The 21,830-nt window shown below is 30.0% G+C and overlaps 1 protein-coding gene across 1 annotated transcript; it reads right to left on the bottom strand.

Moving 5' to 3' along the window:
- Window positions 1-8,213: 8,213 nt before the first annotated feature.
- NCU10702 (hypothetical protein) lies at window positions 8,214-9,454 on the bottom strand (the record flags this gene model as incomplete). The annotated part of the gene is made up of 5 exons (XM_001727928.2): window positions 8,214-8,345; window positions 8,640-8,921; window positions 9,034-9,081; window positions 9,149-9,187; window positions 9,449-9,454. The coding sequence occupies 5 exons, from the start codon at window positions 9,452-9,454 to the stop codon at window positions 8,214-8,216; spliced, it is 507 nt and encodes a 168-aa protein (XP_001727980.2).
- Between the last annotated feature and the right edge of the window lie 12,376 nt (window positions 9,455-21,830).

Genomic DNA, 21,830 nt, shown 5'->3' with positions numbered 1-21,830 from the left:
TATGGGGTATAAGTAGTTTATAGGGTATAAATTAGAGATTAACCCTAACCCGGACGTCGGATATATAGTCACGTATAGTAATGTAATTAATATGCCAATACTACCTATATTTAAATTAGAATACTAGTATATTACCCGCCCAATTTATCTATCCTATACCTACTCCTAGCTCCTAGCTCCTAGTTCTGCTTAGTTGCTTGATGTATTTAATTTAAATAAACTATACCCGCTAGTTTACGAATAATAGTTGGCTCTCGGAAGTAAATTCTATTCGTTCGTTTATTTGTATTTACCGACGACCGTTGTTACTGTTGGATACAGTGAAGGGTACTATATATATTTCATTGTAGTCGAGTGTAGGTAGACCGATAATCTCCTATAATAATTCTCCGGGCGTAATAGTTGTATTAGTATTTACGCCGTCCGGGTTGGCCTGTCGTATAAGTGGCAGTCCTATTAACGGCTCGTGGCTATCGGCGATAACCGGCTTTACGATAAGGAACGTGAACTCCGGCATTCCTAAGTATACCCTACCTCCTCTATATAAAATCGATTTTCCTGTAGTATAATTTTAATTAGTACTATACTAGGGTGCAGTGGTCTACGGACGACCATTTAGATAGTCCGTCGAATTTTATAGAGCGTGCCGTTAGGGTTGTTGGTGTATGTACCGGCTTTTGTATTATATATTATAATATGCTCCAAGCGAGTGCGCTTAGTAATTTTATGCCTAGACTCGTTAAATCGCCTATACATAATGTAAGCGCTTTTATAGAAGATGCGTCGGCGATTAACGGTAGCGCTAGTAGATATTGAGTGAATAGTAGTTAGTATTGAACTATTCTATCCTTATAGTTTTGGAACTGAAAAGAGATAGAGAGTCTATATATACGTATTTATTATTAAACGCCACCTTCTTCTACTACTTAATTGTCCGATTACCCGTTGCTATAACGTTCCGACTATATTCTTCCTAGTATATTTTCCGCAATATCTATTTGAATACCGAAGTTATTTTTTATTTACGAGTAGGAAGGCGTCGGGCGAGGTAAGCGTTCCTATCTAACCGTACTAATGCCGAAGTATTAATATGATTAATATTAGATATAATACTGGTAGATTTGGAAGGATCTTTATTATTATTTATATTTTCTAGTTGAATATCCGTTATATATATTAGGTAGATTTTAGTAAATAATGTCGGTACTAGCTTTGTAAGTCGGCGAATGCGAGTAGTTATTTTAGGTTCGTTATCCTCGAAACTACCGAATAGAAGGAAGCGAATTGTTTGTATAAGATTCTTATATAGTAGATAATCCCTTTCCGGTTCGCAATAGTTTTGCTTCGTAACTATAGTCTTCTAAACCCTATTGCGCAATATATATTAGTACTATTTATCTAGCGTTGCTGTTCGCCGTCGGTATATTCGATGAATATTCCTATAGCGTGCTAAGTCGGTACGTATATAAGATTCATTATAGTATGGGTTCGTATAGCTATAAGCTACAGCGTTATTGAAGGCGGTGGGACGTAGTATTGGTGTTAGCGTAGCGCCTTGATTCGTGCGGAGCTACCTTCCAAATCGAAGCGTTGCGCTAGTGCCACGTCTAACTACCTATTTGAGTGTTGTTGCTAGTTGTACTATATCTTTACTATAGGTTATTACTGGTATAGATATTGAATTAAATAGTATATTAGTAGGTATAGCGGTGGATATTATTGGTCGTACCTATATACGTTTTTATTTATACTAAGTAAATAAGAGTATTAAAGACGCTAATAATGCGCTATTATAATATAGGTATTAATTATAGAATAGCAATTGGTATAAATAAAAACGAAAAGACTTCGGTTGGGTTTGTTGATTTACTTGTGCTTTAATTTACTAAGTAGTATTATTAATAGCGATACAAGTCTATATTAATAAAAGACTTCGAAATAGTGAAGTCTAATGTATATATTTGGTTGTACGCTTTGTTAATAGAGTTTTATTACTTTTTGAGCGATAGAAAGTGTGCCGATATTAATATTATTAGTAATAATATCGTCCTCGATAATATGCGTAATACTAGCTGGTTTATCCGGGGTATCGCTTATAGTTGATATTGCGGGGCTTGTTGTACGAGAGTTGATTTGAGAACCGGTTTGCGATTTAGCTGGTGCTATACTATTGCGTTTCGATAGTCCGGCGCGTCGACGGCTAGTATTGGCAATAGCGCTCCCTAGTTTAGCCTTTGATATGGAGCGAGCAGCGGCCTCGTATAACAATTGGTACAATCGCCTATTTATTTTTATAGTCGTTAGAAAGTATTGGTATGTCTATTGCTCCAGCGTAAGTCGGATAGCCGATAGTAGTTTATTCGCTTTAATAATATAAGTATAGATTACTGTTAAGATGTTGATGATTGACTGGTAGGCTTCGATGCGCTTGGCGATTATATGGTCGTGTGGTGATTTGCTATTGTATAGCGTATTGCGATTGAATACGACGTTTATTTTACGAATGAACGGTGCTTTTAAGTTAGTATTTTGAAGCTATAATAGATAAATAATTGTTATAAGGATTAACTATCGAATATGTTCCTATAGACTATATATTTTAATATTACCCGGTGCTTGTAGGTGTTGCTAGCCCGGGTAGAATGGCATTTGCTGTAGAATATAATAATATTTAATGATAGAGTTAGGCTTTATTGCTGTCTCGATAAGTATTTGATGTACGCTGCGGGTTATGCTATTGAATTTGGAATGAGTAGAATCGCTAGGTCGACCCCGGATTAAGTTTAACGCCGGTGTAATTTGGTATACCGCGGGGAGATCGAGGGTAATATTGTAATCGGTTTTGAGTTTACGCTTTTCGCCGATATATTGCTTGCTGTTTATTTCCCGTTGTAGTTGTAGTATTTTAAAATAATTTTGAGCTTTCTGGATATAGGCTGTATTGAGATTACCGCGTTGGTCCGAAGGAACTTCGTAATTACGGTATGCGAAGTTGGTTGCGAGCTTGAGAATACTATTATTTTCGTTTTGTTGGGGTATATTACTAGTAAATGCTAGTATCGGCCCGCAAAGTAGGATCTACTAAACTATTCGTTAGTATATTAAACCCCGCAATTATATTAGTACCTTTACTAACCCGTTTACCGCGTATAGTAATAATATATCCTCTATTAAATACCGTTAGTAGCTCTAGAGCCCCTATTACCTCCTGGAAGTTGGATGCGTGTGGGCCGAATATAACGGGCAAAACGTTAATTTGCTTAGTATGTTCATATCGAGGAAGTGCCGCTACTTGGATATAGTAGCCTATTAGCGATTTAGTTATTATCCGATATAACCCAAAGCTATCGTTATAGTTAAATAACGGAAGAGAGTAAACTTTTCTGTACTTCTAGTAAATAAACACGTCGATCAACTCCTATCGATTAAATTTAAGGACCTTGAGTACGCTAGGGATTGGTAATACTCTATATATTAGTAGTAGGGCCTTCTTAGTATTGAGTAATACCCTACGGATATATAGTTGTAGTATATAGATAATATTGTTATTAAATTTTATATAATTACTAAATAAGTAGTCGAATTTAATGTCTATTAGTCTACGTTTACGGACTTTCCTCGGGTCGATATATTCTATTAGATTAATAGTTAGAATTAACTCTCTAGGTATTATATTGTTTATTATTATTAGGTTGATAATAATTTCGTTGCTAGCCTTCGAATTTAATATTATCCGAACGGTGATAATACGCGAAATAAATAGTACGATATTACTTTATTTAATTATATATACTATGGATAATATCGGTGGTATATTGCTAGTTAAATTAGATTGAGTAATACTTAAAAACCTCGAGGAGTCCCTCTGATCGCGGAAAACCCCTTGGACTTAACTATAATAAGATTGGATTGGATTTTATTTACAAAGCCTATACTTGATATAAGTATATTCGAATTCGATAATGTCGCTAGGGAAGATGGGTTGGGGTGTTGATATTGACGTAAATACTGTCTCTAGATAGAATACGAATTCTCCGTTCGTTGTGCGAATAGAGCCCGCCTACTGATTGCTGTGCTATGCTTCGGAAGGACGATCTATTAAATTAGTTATATTGAAATGTATCTGTGATTGAATGGTGTTAGATTGAACGAGTCGATGATATATATTAATTGGGTCGATAATATATAAATTTTAGGTAGGCTTTTCCCCTTTCAATTTAGCGTTAACTTGATGGAATAACGATAATTTATTTAGGTTTAGAGTAAACTATTTAGCGATACGTATTTCAATATATAGTATAGCCTTACGTACGCGACGCTTCAGTGTCTCTAAAGACAGTAGTATGTTATCGATGTCGGCGCTATTAACATTGGGGTCCTTCTTTAATATTTTTAATAAATTAAGTTGTATAGCGTATTGTAGCTTTGTTATTACTTGGTTAATATATATTAAGCCCTATCCGAATTAAAAGTCGGATAAATTGGTATGCTGATTGCGATTGAATGTAATAGGTTCGGACCTTATAAATAGAATATTATATGGGATATCCGGCTAGGTATTTATATAAACGGTAGTAGATGTAGCTAAAATAGTTTCTACCCCGACTTCCTTTACTATTTCTTCTATACCTTTAGTTTTATTGTTATAATTGTTAATAGGGTTGAGATAGTCGATAATGGCGGGAAGGTCGGTATCCTTATTGCTATTATTTTGGGGTATATTGTCGAACTAATGAATACCGCCGGTTGTAATCTGGATTAGCCTTTGTACTAATAGCTCTTCTGCTTCGGTATTCAATTCTACCCTATAATCCAAATCGGTTAGAATCTATACCTACGATTATTAATATTCCGTTAAACGTATACGATTACTCTACGACGAGCGTCGACTGATTTATATTATTAATTGAATTGCTATTTTAATTTTGATTACCGCTAGGGTTGAAGGGATTGGAAATATTGAGTATAGCTACTATATTGTCCGATAGTGCTTCGATCGGATTGACTTTAGAAGGAGACAAATTAATAGCCGGATTTATAGGGTTAACAGGGTCCGGCTTATTATTAGAATTATTATTAGAATTATTATTAGGATTATTATTAAGATTATTGCTAGAATTATTATTAGAATTATTACTAGAAGGATCTCCGTGCGGTTGACTTGGACCGCCTATTCGAGGACGTTGTGGCGGGCGTTGACCGTCGTCGTCGTCGTTATAAGGTCTCTTACTAGCCGTAGCTTTATACTTGGCTACTATATATATACCCCTAGATTTTACAGTTCGACCTATGGCTATTGTACGTACGATAATAAATTAACTTGAAGCGTAGTAGCGGGTTTGCGTTGGTCAGTGGTTGAATTTGGTGATTCGAGGATGCTATGCTTATTCGACGAATAGTAGTAGGGTAGTAAAACGAAAGTAAATAATTAATAATAAGATTCGTAATAATTGTAAGAATAAACGATAATTTGTATTATTAATAAATTGAATAAGTAGTACTATTAGTATCGATTTCGATTAATAGCGAATACTAATAAATAATATCGACGACTATAGGGTAGAATTGAATTGAATCGACGTTTACTATAGTAGGCAACGAACTAATACATTACTATATAATAGAATATCGACCGGACTTATCCCGGCCTATTACTAGTATAATTAAATACTATTTAGTATTATATAATATAAGGAAGGAGCGCCGGACTACGATGTTACTATTACTACGGGCTGTATACTACTAGTAGTACCAATACTAACTGTTACACTACGCTATAACTCGACCGTTTGTATTTAATCTAATTAGCTATGCTACAATATGATTTACTCAATAGAGCGACTAGAATTCACCAAATTCTGGATTACAATATAGTAATTAATCAAATACGTTACATTATAAACGGATAGTTAAAGTTTAGTTAAAGGAGAGCGAGCGGGTTGAATTTATGAGACTAAAAATCTAAATTAGGGCGGACGCTAAAAACTATATAAAATTACATTACGCCAACCAGCCCAAACTATAGAAAGTAAGTAAATAGTATCTATATTATTGTTATTATTGTTATCGTTATTGTTATTGTTATTGTCGGAGGCGGAGGCGGAAAAAAGGAGAGAAAGAGAGAAGAGGAGAGGAGAGAAGAGAGGAGGTGAAAGGGGAGGAAGTAAAAAGGGAGGAGGGGCGGGATTATAGATCTGCGCTAGGGGGAGGGCGCCTAATCTTTGTACGAACTATTATAATTAATTAATATTAAATTTATTTAAATTATTATAATATTTAGTATTAATACTAATAAAGATTAGTGATATCGATTGAATTTACCTAAATTAATTTGAACCTCCTCTTCGTTCTTCCGCTTAGGACCCGACTACTTGCGGCCGAAATGTAAAAATAGTACCTTAAAGTGGTTGATGGTAACTTCGGCGAACTCTAATTATATAACAATATTAATATAGTATTCTATTATATCGATTGATACAAATTTAAGTAATAGAGATAAGTAGTTTCTAATATATTATATTTACCCGGCTTTTTAGCGAGATTATCCTAGTAACTAAGGGCTGCTAGCCGCTTGGTCTTGCTATAATATTTAGGGTTTATCTTAGCCTCCCGCCGATCCTACTCTTTAATATAGATATACAATACAACTTTATACGTTATTAAATTAAATATTTCTATAAATATAATATTAATATTTATATAAAGTACTACTTACTAATAAGTAAATTGCAATTAACCTTCTATATAGAATTTGCCTAAAGGGCGGGAGTTGGTATAGTCGACCTGATTATACATCCAGGTAAAAACCTTAAAAAAATTCTCGGGAGAAAAAATTTGGTCGGTACGGTTATAGATATAATTCTTATTGTTGAAGTTAGCGGAGGGGTTTAGAAGTACCCGATGCTTAGGGTAGTTGGTTTAAGTACAAATAATTACCTAACGAAAATAAAAGGTTAGTATTAATTAAAGATATTCTAAATATAATAATAGATAGAATAAAAAAAAAAATAATAATTACTTACCTCCATCTTATTTAAGGTTTACTGCTTGACGTTCTTTTGGGTATTTATTAAAACCTTTTTGGTATTGGCGTACTCCGTAGAATAAGGATTAATACCTAGGTAGACGCTATTGATAAGCTGACTATATATTTTTATTAGTAAAAAATATCGATATTGTTATTTAACGTTTCAATTTATATTATACGTATATTCCGGAAGATGGTGGTGAAATAAGAAAATTTACTATACGGCCTTATCTTTGAATTTATTGACCTTAGTCTACTCATTATTAATTATATTATTAATAGTTAATTGGTCTTAGGTAGCCGAAAAATTATTAAGATCCCGAATTAGGGCCTTCGCCCCCTTCTTGGCGTATTTATTACCCTTACGGGCCTGTATATTGGTTTGCGAAGCTAAAAGCTCCGCCCGTCTACCCTATATTATATCTATAGTAAGTTAGCTATCCTTCCCCGGTAAAAATGTATTTAATTTTTATTAACTTCTTTAATTAGATTTATTATTCAATTGGCTAGGGGGAATAAAAGTATAAAGAGAATTGGAGATGGATAGGGAAAACAAAGTATAGATAGGGAAAAGGAAAATAACGATAAGGAAGAGAATGCTGAGGGAATAGGAGATGGATAGGGAAAGAAAAGTATGGATACGGGAAAAAAAAATAATAATAAGGAAGAGAATGCCGAGGGAATAGGAGATAGATAGGGAAAGAAAAGTATGGATACGGGAAAGAAAAATAACAATAGGAAAGAGAATGCCGAGGGAATAGGAGATAGATAGGGAAAGAAAAGTATAAATATAGAAAAGAAAAATAATAATAGGAAAGAGAATGCGGAGAGAACGGGAGACAAATAGGGAAAAGAAAGTATAGATACAGGAAAGAAAATTTATAACGAAAAGTGAATCTTCTAGTTTGTCTTCGCTAGGCTAGCCCCTAAATACCCTAACCTTCTTCTTACCCTTAGCCTTCTTACTACCCTCCTCCTCTTCATCCTCCTCCTCTTTATCTTCCTCCTCTTTATTCTCCTTTTTATTATCCTCTTCCTTATCTTCCTCTTCCTCTTCTACCCTATCTACCTTAATACTAGCTTTAGTAGCTTCTTTCTTATAATTATCGAACTACTTCCCGAGTTCGATATCCTCTTCCTTCTTCTTCTCCTCCTATTTCTTCGTTTTCTTATTCTAATAAATAACCTATTCCTTCTTTTCCTTAGTCGTTATATTCCGCGTTTTATTCTTCTTCTTCTTCTTCTCGTTATTGTTATCCTTTTTCTTGTCTTTATCCTTATCCTCATCTTCGTCCTCCTTCTTGCCCTTCTTCTTTCCCTAACTAATAGGAAAATTATTATTATTGGAATTATTGTCCGCCAAATTAACTATTCTTAGAGTTTTGGGCTTTTTGGCTGTAGCCTTGCCCTTACCCTTGCCTTTCTTAGTATTACGAATTTCATTTCTAGTAATCTCCAGCTTTTCACCAATCCTATTAACATCGTCTAGGCAACCTTTTATCTATACCTTAGTATACTAGTAATCCTTCTTATAAATATTAAGATTTTTAAGGTATTAATCATCTGACTAACCCTTAGTTTTACAGCTATCCTCAGCCTATACCGTTCTTACCGCCGTTAACCGAGCTTCCGCCTTTTCGTACTTAGCTTTAGCCCGGCTATAGCTACGTTTAGTATTAATATACTGCTTTTCAGTAGCGGTAATACGGGCCGCCGGGGTTAAGGGGTCGGGGGTAGGCTTGTAGGCGGCGGGCTTCTTATTAGCGATAGGGAGGGTAGTAGGGACGATGTTATTGTCGGGCGGGGCGGGAGAGGATTTGGTTGAGGGGGTGGGCTGGGAGATAGGAGCGGGAGGGGCGGTGGCGTTAATAACCTCCTCCTCAGAGAAAAAAGGCTGGGCGGATATAGTTTATATATATAGTAATAATAATAGTAATAGGTTAATCCTACCTATATATACTATTTAATAGTATTATCCGGTACGTATTATAGAGGTAACTACTTACGTAAGATGGAAATAGCGGGAACGGACGGGGTTTGGTAATACGGTTTAACTATAATTACATCCATACTATTAGACGAACTACTATAATAATACTAACGCAGAATCGTCGTACTTACTAAAGACAATAGGGTCGTGGTAATAAGTTGTGTTAGATACTACTAAATTATATTACGGTTATACGTTAGTACAATTTATACTGGTTATAGTCGTCCTTATTATTAATAAAAATATAAATAGTCGTAGTATCGATATCGAATAATAGTATATACCGTTAGTAATAGGGAGATAGAATAGCGATAGTAGCGAAACGGCGATATAGTAGAACGGTAACAAAGCGGGCGAGCGGATAATACAACGGATGCGACTATAGACTGGATCGGAATAAATAAACACGAAACTATTACAATATTCATTACTGTCATTATACGTTATAACATTCGTTTTGGTTACTTATTACTATACTTTATTAAAATTAGGAAAGTATATAGTACTATCGTCACTTACTATTCTAATAGCTACCGTACTATTACCCAATTATAGTATTGACTACTGTATTAATCAATGTACAAGCATTTAAGCGGTTTATTTTGAAATGAGCGGTTTAGGAACACTTAGCCGTTTATCCTTTATTTTATTTATTCGTACAATAGTTAATTCCTAATTAGTAGCTAATTACAATTTAATAGCTTGTAATATAAATTAATCGATATAAAACAATTACTTCTTTTATAAATAGGAACCCAATAGCAGATATTTCAAAAGCGGTTAATTATATTATTAATTTATATATATTAATAGTTTATATACTAACCCTCATTACAACCGCGGATTATATATTTATAGCTAAAAAAAGTATTTACTATAATTATACCCCGTAGATTGTTGTTAACTAATTATACTATAAATTGAATACTAGTATTAATAGTTATTTAAATTTACAAGATATTAGAAGTAGATACAAAATGAACTATTAGTACAATAAACAAATAATCGATATTAATAATAATATTAGTTAATTATATAATGGAAGCTTGTTTTATAATAATTGCTATATCAATTAATAAGAGATGATTTGGTATATTGAAAAATTTAAATTATGTATGTGCAGTGTATATGAGGCTTATATTGCTAGCGATTAGATGTATTAGCGACTACTTATTGTATGAGCTGATACGATTCAAATAGTATATAAAGCGCTTAAAAATAATAAGCAGGCTAGCGATAGTTGATTCGTATGTACGACTTGAAACCCTATAAACCGTAGCTTTAACAACCGTGTATAGACAGTTTACGGATTAAACTGCTGTGCAAATTCACGTTGATTATATAAGCGGCTCGATTATATAAGCCTCATTTGCACAGTTCAATTGTTATAAGCGCTCTACACAAGGTTGGCCAATATAGGGTAAAGACCTAGTCTCAGTTCTTAATAACCCACACACCTCCAAAACCACCCCACCCTACCCGTTTTTGCGGTAGTAGGTCTAAGCAGGTTTTACGTTTTTTAACTGTCGGCTATAGAGTAACAAACACTTTTAGTAGGATTTTACTATAATTAAAGTAATTTATTTACTATAATTAGAATAAATTAACCCCCACCATTATAACTAACCACTCGCCGAATAGATAATTCTAATACGAGACTCCAATTAGAGTAAAGCGTAGTAGGGTATAATATCCAATTCAATCGATCTATTAAATTCGATAGAATATTTATTTTACAAAACGCTATTTCCGCCTCTACGTAATAACCGCTTTATATTCGCACCTAATTCGCCCGACCTTACGTCCGAATTAAGCCTACTTCCAACTACGCCCGTTCCTAACTATTTTATACCTATTTCGAACTATAATACTTCGAACCCAACTCCTACCCCTATTCCATACATTTTATTAACTATTCCTAAAGTGCTAATATAACTATATAACCCTAATAAATTACTAGCTTATAATACTAAATAGTATTAATATAGCCTCTATCCTAAGAAGGGAAACTTTAAGTAGTTTATTCGTAACTAAATTAAAGTAACCCGAAGCGACAATCGATCATTTAGAACCTATATAAAGGAATTTATTATATCCTTACGTAATAAAGACGTATATAAGGCCCTCCTTTACTAAAGTATCGTTATATAATTTAAGAATAAAAGTAGTTTATTCAATATAGAGGCTTTTAATTAAATATTTAAAAAGGAATTAACGTTTCTATTATAACGCCGACTTAAAAATATTAAAAATAATAAAAAGCCTAGCCCCCGATAGTCCGAACTTATTAAACCCGACGGCCCTCGAAACGAAGACTCCGAACTTTATTATTCTAACCCTAAAATTGCTGAAGTTGAGGAGCCCGTCGATTTCAATTTATTCTTATTATTTACGAAGCTTAGCGCTTCCTCTATAGTTAGGGGGGGTAATGCGCCCTATAATATCGAAGATTTATATAGTACCCGGTAGATTTTAAATATTATATAGTAAAGTACAATATAACTTCAATAACGTACCCCTCGGTTATATTTATTCCTTAAAGTATTAATATCCTATTAATATACTTAATAGCCGAAATATAAACGCTACATTCGTTATATCGAATTTACATTACCTTATATTTATATAATATTTATAATTCTTATAAATATTCGTACTCCCTATAAATCGGATTTCTTTCCTTAGGTTATAGGTCTTTATATACGTACTAATAGTATAGCGAGGCGCATTTAAAATATATTAGCTAAATTAAGTATATATATTTCGTATAGTAGAATAAGTACTACTATTAAAATATTTACAACTATTATAATAATTAATTTGGTTCGTAAATATTCTATAATTAAATTAACAATTTTAGTAAAATCTTAAGCGTATTATATCCAATCCTAATTTTATTATTATTTATAATAATTATAATTATTTTAATACCGTCTAAAGCCCTAATATTAGTCGAAAGGATACTATACGCAACTTTACGACTTATTTACTAATAAATAGTTCTAATATTTCCGGACTATTCCGACTATTCCAATTCCAACCTACTATTCTATTCCAAAAGTCCTAGGTTATTCCTTCCCTCGCCCTAACGCTGCGTATGTTCTATCCTACTATTAATTCGCTTATTATAGAGAAATTACAATCCTTATTCCCGGTTATTAATAATTAGGACGGTTTCCTAACGTATACCTTCCTTAAGGTTAAACGTTATTGAATATTCTAAAGTTTTATTCTTTAAACCCTTATTATTAATAAAAACGAAAGTAAACTAACTAGTATTTACTATCTTTATAACAAATTATTCCTCGGTCTATTAGGAATAAGCTAGGAATAATTTAATAATAGGCTTTTTTTTATTTATAGTAATCAAAAGACAATATTGTATATCTACAAAATTATTTTCGTTTAATTAGAGGCGTAGGCCGTATACAATTGGAAAGAGTAAATAGTATCCGTCCTAGCATTTTTCTATATTAAACTCAACTTTATTAATTTAATCTTTCGGCATTTTTAGTACTTTATTAAATAAGATACTTATAGCCTTAGTAAAATTAAGAATATTAAGCCGCAAAAAACTAAATTCTACTATACATTACAACTTTTTTACAATATATTCTATTCTAGGATTCTCGCCTTCTTAATACAGAACCTCATTAATAGAGGGTTCCTAAATCCTAGTCTCCTAAATAGGAAAGCTATAAAAATAGTAATTATAAATACTTTTCGGGCTAATAGCCCCTCTTATCTTTTTACGTAGCTTAATTCTATATACAATAAGATATTCACCTTAGTAAAATATACTAGAAAATACCCAAATAGTCTTAATAATAATATAAATATATAATTCCATAATATTTATTAATACCTATATATCGTACAGGTACTAATCATCCTCACCCACGCAATTAAGCTCGGTAATTATAGTATTCTTCGAGAGATTGTCAACTTTCTACCCCTCTTCTTCTATAGTAGAAAAAGTATAAACTATAGGCCTAAAATACTATACTTCTTATAGTTATTACGTATAAATATAATAGATCCTAAGTTATCCAAAGCTATCCTAAAGTTTAAATTAGTATAATATATTATAACTAATAGTAAATAGAAAGAGATTAACTTAACATTAAAGTATATTAATCGCTCTTTTACCCTTAATATTAAATATAATAAGAATTCTACGTATAATATTAAATTTACTTTTATAAAAATATTTATTATCGGCCCCCTTACTATAATTATTTATAAAATAATTAAATCAAAATTCGGGCGGCCTAATAGAAGTAAGTATACTAACCTGTCCTTAAATAATAATATTATTAATTATATATATAAGATTTATACGAACGGGTTCGTAATACAGTATTATAGACCGTCGGATTCTACCGATTTTAATATGCCCGACTTATAATAGGAAAGTTTATATACCCTATTTGTAGGTACGTTCGAATAGTTTAATAGTAAGGAGGTACAATTAAATTGTAAAGAAGATTATAAATATTTTAGCCTCTCTAAATTCGAGGATAATAACTTCATTATAGTTATAAATATTATTAGTAATACTATAGATTCTAGGGAGGAAAGCAATGCCGATCTCGTTATATAAGGGAAGTATATAGTATTTAGGTACAGAATAGCTTAATTAATAATCGCTTTAGGATATATTTAGATTAGTCTATTTATACGGCCTAAGGTACTAATGTATCTAGCAAGTCCTCCTATTACTACCTATATAAATACAACCTATCCCCTATAAGCCCCGCATCCTACTTACCTAACTTACTATAATTTATTCTAATTAGTATTATTTAACTATTTAATTATTCGCCCTATAATTCTAAATATTATATTAAGTGTATAATATACTAGTAATAGTATTTACTCTAATTAGAATCAACTTTTTAGTTAGTAACTAATAATGAAGACCTATTCAATTTCAAATTGTTAGCGCTATTTCAATCTTTTTAATACTATTTACTATAAGATTACTTATTAATCGGCTATAAGTAACAAATAGATTAGGACCTACCCGGAATAGTCTTTTAATTTATTAAATATTTTATTATTTAAACGGTAGTTAGAAATAAGGATTTACCCTAATTTAACTCGGCGTCCTAATCCAGCTAGTACAATCTATTATTTAGATTACCCCCTTCCCTTATCTTCTCCTTTTTTAATTAAACTTCTTCCTCCTTCCTTTACCTAACTTTTTTTTTTAAACCCCAACTATTTAAATAACTATAATTTAAATAAACCCCCTTCGTAGCGAAACTCCAACCGTTTAATAAACTATAATTAAAATAAACTATTAGCGTAACGAAATATTATACTTCTAAAGGCTAAGAGGAACGAGGCTAAAAGTAAGGCCAAATTTAAGGTAGAAAACCGTAATATTACTAACTAACCGTTTGTAATAAACCTGGTGAAGCCTTAATAATTATAAGGGCTATAGTATTCTAATTTCTCTTAATATCGGGATATAAGTAAGTATTTAATTACTTCTAGGACTAATAGTAATATAATACTAGTTTAAGTAGGGTATCCGGAATATATTAAGTATTATAATTTAAACTATATACATAGTAAATTCGAAGCTATTGTAGTACAATTAAATAAGGAATTAATATTCGTATAGAGAACTCTGCAAAAGATCTCGCCTTCGGACCCCCTCTATAAAAAGGTAGCGAAGTACCGAATACCTAATTAAACGTTAGTATACTAATTCCTTATTACTTTAGAGTTATAAAGGAAGGATGTAGCTATACTTCTTAGTTATAGGATAGTAGGTTAAATATATTAGTATTTAGACTATAATTATAAATTTCTCGGTTATTATACTTTATTCTAATTAAAGCAAATTAATTTATTCTAATTAAAGTAAAACGTAGGCTACTAATTCCCCTAATTTATTATTACCCCTTATACTTTATTCTAATTAAAGTAAGTTAATTTACTCTAATTAAAATAAAATATAGGCTACCAATTCCTTTAATTTATTATTAATCCTATATTACTATTCCTATTAAAATAAAATATAAGTTGCCTACTCCCTATCCTATAATTAATTATCTACTATATCTATTTATATAAATCCTTATTAACGAATTATAGTAACCAATTAATTTAATCCTTTAACTAACCTAAAGAAATCCTACGGAAAACGTTAGAAGGGTATTATATTCCTACTATATTAACCCCTCTTCTAATAAACCCTAATAAATTTTAATAATACCCAATTTAATTGTATCCTTAAAATTATTAAATTAGTAGAATAGGACCAACTCCCTACCTATACTATTACTATAAGGAAGAGCGACCTCTCTACCCTGGAATTTAGTAATTAATTAACTATAATATTAAAGGAAATTCTTATTGTAATTTTATACTTTACGCTACAATAATATTTAACTAAAGTACAATATTAAGGATCCGCCCGATATATTAAAGCTCCTATTAATAACCAATATATAATTAGCGGATACTATATCGACAATTGGTTTAGGATATTCTAAGCCTTTACTATTTTCAATAATCGTTAATCCGGAAATACTATCCTTAAAGCAATAAAATCTTATTATAATACTAGGAACGAAGTATTAAGCCCCCTCGTCTTCCCTACTTCCTTAAATACAACTCTTATTCTAAAAATAATATACAATTAATTACCTTATAACTAATTTAGTATTAAAGCTATAGGTTTACAGGATATTGTACTATAAACCCGCATAGTTAAATAACCAATATATCCTAATAGTACTATCGATTTTAAAAGGTTCAGCTACATTAGCAAAATAGCGTCTAGAATATATATACGATACGCTTTTGTAACGTTATAAATACTCTAGTCCAATATTAATAATGTAATCCTATTTTATATTAAGTTAATAAATACGGATTTTAGGCTTAACCCTACATTGTACTTAAATAAATACTATTTAAATATATATATTAAAAAGCTCTCCGTATAGTAGCGTACCCTACAGCTTACTACTATATAAATTAATAATAAAGACTTTTCCCTTTTCTACCCTAAAAATAATATAATGAATTAATATATTATAATAGTATTTAATATAATTAATTGTATAATATAATTAACTTAGGATTCTAAGGCCTCCTAGGAGGAGATTCGGAACTTAATCTAATCCGAAATATAGGGCAATATACAAATTAAAAGCCTTATTTACTATAACCACCCTCTTAATCGTATTTATACAAATAGTAATCTAATTATCTGTAGTATATAAGCGCTTACGAAACCTATAAATATTTCGAGAGTAATAGAGGAAAATAATCCTCCCAAATTCAACTATAAACTATTCTAAGAGAAGTATAATTGGGCGAATTGGGCTATTACTAATAAAAATAAATAGAGTCTTCTTCCTTATTAAGTTATAAGTAAGTCTACTTTATTCTAATTAGAGTCCCCTTACTATTATATTGATTAGAGTAAAGCCCAGCCTATACTAATTATTAATAAATATATTTATAATCTATACTATATTATAATTACTATTTTATAGGGCGCTATTTATAAATAAAATTGGAATTAGTAAAATACTTATTTATAGTATAATACTCTTAATAGAGTACTTACGGTTAAAGAAGTTCGAAGAGAATAGAAAACCTATTGAGGCGTTTCTAAATATTATTGTATTACCGCCCGCTCTCGTTTCCTAAATATTTATTAAATTCTAAAATATATTTAGAGATTTAAATATATAGTATTAGTATAGTATATTTAAAAGTATTAATTCGGACGACCTTAAATATACGAAGACCCTTATATAATAAATTTTCGATAATTTATTAGTAGAGTATATATACAATTGTAATAAATTATTAATTGTATAGAAGGTTATTATCGCCGCCTATACTATATTAATAAATAAGTAAGCTAATTGGAAATTTATAATTAAACTCCCTAAAGGGACGCTACTGCATTATACAAACGAGTTAATTGTCCGTACGAATAATTTTAATTAGAATAGTCGAATTAAGAAAGTAACTAACGCCCTATTTAAAGTAAATAATAATAATATTATAAATTGCGAATTTAACGAGGAACGTAATAGTAATAAGAATAAATTTAATAGTAATAAAAGTAAATTTAATAATAAAAGTAAAATTAATAATAAAGGATCCGCAAAATAAATACACTTTATTCTAATACAAATCGATTTTCTACTCCAATTGGAATAAAGTAAATTAATTACTAACCCCCTTTAATTATAAGATTTATAAAACGTATAAAGTCCGCCTCGCTATAATACGCAAAAAGTATATTAAATTTTAAATTATAATTATTAATGAAATTTAATTAATTCGCAATATAAATATAACGGCCTTCCGGGCTATCCAACTCCTCCTTACAATTATATAGCTAATATATTCGGCTATTCCTACATTAAACTGCTTAACGGATATACAAGCTTTTACAACCTTTATATAGGAAGTAGGCCTTTGGGATTTATTTAAATACCTAATTAAGTACAATACTATCTTCTAAATATTGAATAATAGTAATTTCGTACTATCGTTTGAATTAAGTTACCCCAACTATATTATTAAGCTGGATATATCTATAGAGACGTACTGGTATTTTTAAGATATCTTCTAGTTCTAAGGATACTAGTAGTAGTACCTCTATTCCGAAGTATAAGCGAATATTATAAATACCGGTAAGGTTGTACTACTTAATATTAGTGAAATTATATAGGAGACTTAAGTATTAATTATTAATTAGAGTATAATAACCCTGCTTACGCTTCTAAATAGTAATATATTATATCCTTTAGCGAAAATACTACTAATAAAGGTTTAATTAATATATTTAAGCTATAAAATTTATAAAAATAAAATCGCAACTTATATTAATAACCTATTAAAGAATATAATAATTAATCCTTCTAATTATAAAATTAATAAACTAGCTATACCAAGGGTATTAGAGGAAGATAAAATATTAATATTAAATATAACGCTAGTCCGCTTAATATAATTCCTAACCTAAAATATTTATAGATATTTAATACTTATAATTAATATTACTATTTACGAATAGGGACCCGCTACGAACCAGGATATTCTATAAACTGTTACGAAACTTACTACAAACCGGACGTAAAAAAACGTTTTTAAATTATTTAAGCGTATTAATAATTCTACCCTACATTTAGGCGTATAAATTATTTAGAATTTTATACGTACCGACTATAATAGCAGACTCTCGTATATATTTCTTAATTTAATATTAAATAGCTATATACTTCCTCCTACCGATCGATTTTATATACTTAATTAAGTTCTCGCCGAATTTCTGTTTTTTATTTAAATAGTTTAAAAGTACGCTAATACCTATATAAAGCGAAAACGGGTCCTTATTATAGCGAATTCCCCTTAGATACAAATATAAATTTTTTCCTTAGTAATTAATAAGGGTTTATTTTTATTATAGTAAAGTAATAACTATTCTAATTAAAATAAAGTATATTAATTTACTAATATTAATCTAGGATTCTATATTCTATACTCAAGAAAATCGGGCTTATAGTATATATAGTATATTCGAATCAGAACTAGGCTAAACGTAGCCAAGTTGTAACGTCCTAGAATAATTTTAATAAACGTATAAATATATTAGTCTTAAACTCTACTATATATATTACTAATTTAAATTTATATTATACCTACTACGTTAGTATCGGGTTTAACTTCGTTTAGAATATAAATACTATATTATAGTATATAGGAAGACTGTATTGTATTAGATAGGAACATATAGTAGAGTAATTCCTACTAATAGTTTATAGTTCGGTATATAACTAGACTAAGGAGAGGCTATTATATAAAGTAGGTTATTCGCTTTATTTAATAATTATTTACTCTAATTAAAATAAAGTATATTAATTAAATAATTAGTAGATTTATAAGCTAGTACCGAATTTAAACCTAAATAAAATAAACATCTTAGTGGAGGCTAGGGAGTATTTTTAAACCCTCGCTAAGTACGAGGCCGCGAAGTATTTAATATTATATAATTTCAATTAGTTCTTATAAGTAGCCGAGGTACTATAATATATTTTTAAATATATATTTGAAAGAGCGGTTTTAATTAATTATTTCTATTCCAAGCTACTCTTAATAATTATAAAAGCAATCGACGCTAGCGAACTAGTAGATTAGAGCCGTCTTAATAATATCCTACCGCTAGCGGATCCTTATTTTATTACTAATTTTAAGTATAACCCTTCGTTATTTAACAAGGTTTATAAAACGTTCAAGGATATAAATAAACCTATCACTATAAAATTTATAAAATATTATACCTTATATTTATTAAAAGACTTGCATTAAAAGTCTAAGGATTACGTTATTAAGGCCTAAACCCTAATTTTAGGTAATAAATAGGCTTTTAAAATTAAATTAAAAGTAAAGAATATTGTTATTATAAATTTAAAAGATTTAAAGGCTAGAATTAACATATAGTATATTAAAAGCTATATTACTCTAATTACTAGGAGGCGGATCCGATAGTTCAATAAAGACGGAATCCTATTTAAAAACTAAGAATTTATTATACTAAAAAATAACGAAACTAATATAAATAAAAGTAATAATCCGACTAAATAACAACGATTATAATTATAATTAATATTACTTTTAATAGTATAATATTAATAAAAGTATATACGGATAGAAGCTATTAACCCTCCTAGTAATTATATTAGTACTTATAAAATTATTCTAATAGAAATCGACCCAAAGTATTCCAATAAGAGTAAATTTTATAAGGCTAATAACGTTCCGCCCCCTTCGCCCATCCTACTTTTATTAAATATTAATCCTCCTAATAATTCTACCTTACCTATATTTACCCTACTTATACTTACCCTACCTATATCCACCCTACCTACCCTAGGTACAAATAATAATAATAAAGAGGGTATTTATTTAAATAAGAGTAATTTATTACTTTTACTACCCGCCCTACCCACTTTAAATACAAATAATAATAAAGAGGAGGGCGTTTACTTAAATAAAAGTAATCCGCCGCCCTTACTACCCGCTCTACCCGCTTTAAATATAAATAGTAATAAAAAGGAAGAAATTTACGGAATTACTCTAATAGAAATTGACCCGAAGTATTCTAATAGGAGTAAATTTTATAAAGCCGACAACATTCCACCCCCTTCGTCCGTCCTACTTCTATTAAATATTAATCCTCCTAGTAACCCTACTCTATTTATACCTACCCTACTTATACCTACCCTACTTATACCTACCCTACCCGCCCTAAGTACAAATAGTAATAATAAGGAGGGCGTTTATTTAAATAAAAGTAATCTACTACCTTTACTACCCACTCTACCCACTTTAAATACAAATAGTAATAAAAAGAAAGAAATTATTTTAAAAATACTTTATTTTACAAATAGTAATATAAGTATTTATAGTTTATTCTCTAATTTAATTATTATTAACGAATTTAAATTAATATAAAAAAAATAAAGGTTATATATAAGAGGTTAATTAGTATAGTTTCGAAAACTAAATTTATATATAATAAATATTTAAAACTCTATTAGATATATAAATATAATTTCGAATATATTTAATAAATATTTATTTATTCGAATTAAATCCTCTAATTTAATTAAATACTAATAGGAAAGGTAAGCCGTACGAAATTTAATAACGGTTCCGACCCCCTCCGTCCATAGTACCTTAGGGATTTATTCGGAATAATTAATTTAGAAAATAGCAAAACGCTAGTAGCCGTAGAAGGAATTAATTTTATTATATTAGAACTAATTCTATATAAATCTATAATATAAGAGTCGCTAGTAGCCGTAGAGGGAATCGATTTTATTATAGTAGGAATAATTCTATATAAATTTATAGTATAAGAGCTACTAATAACCGTAGAGGGAATCGATATTATTACAATATAATTAGTTCTATATAAATTTATAGCGTAAGAAAGAAACCTTTAAGCCTAATTCGTATATACAATATATTTTTTAAAATTAAAATCCCAAAATCTAAATCGCTTTTATATTTATATTCTAATATCCTTCTTCGTAAATCGGGCCGGCGGTTAATTACTTACTAACGCATTATTAAATCTATTATAAATATATATTATTTATTTACTTAATTACAAAACGTAATATAGTAGACTATTTGGTAGTTATAATACTTATTTAATAAGAATAAATAGCCTATAGTAACTCTATTTAGGGATTCCGTTTATTTAATTACAATAGATACTACAAATATTATATAATAGTTAACGCTTAAGATTATAAATCAAATTAGGAAGGAGTTTTACATTTCCGCCGGTAAACCTTAGTACGTAGGCTATATATATCTAATCTAATGCAATTTTTACCGACTTTCTACTTCTCGCTAATATATTAACTTCACTTTCTTAATTAAGGATAATCCGTAAACGTTAGTAACTATTATAGTAAAATACATAATTTTATATTTTAGTAATAAATATTCGGGCATTTCCTATAACAATCTATTAATTTATAGTATATTAATACTTTAGCAGACTTCTACTATTATTATATATTATACTATCTCTTTACTATACCGCCCCTATTTTAATATCCTCGCTTATTATAAAGATTCCTAACGTTATTAGTACTTTCTTCCTTAATAAAGTACCTAATTCTATATAATTAATTGAACCTACTATATCCCTAATACTCTAAAGTCCCGCCTTTAATAATTCGTGTATTTTAATTATTTATTCTCCCCAATATTACAATTAAAATACTATACCCCCTCCAATCTTCTATTCAA

Source organism: Neurospora crassa, linkage group I (assembly GCF_000182925.2).
Source record: "Neurospora crassa OR74A linkage group I, whole genome shotgun sequence".
NCBI classification, from domain to species: Eukaryota; Fungi; Ascomycota; class Sordariomycetes; order Sordariales; family Sordariaceae; genus Neurospora; species Neurospora crassa.
Note: the sequence above shows the minus strand (reverse complement) of the source record. Positions and strands in the feature narration are given on the sequence as shown.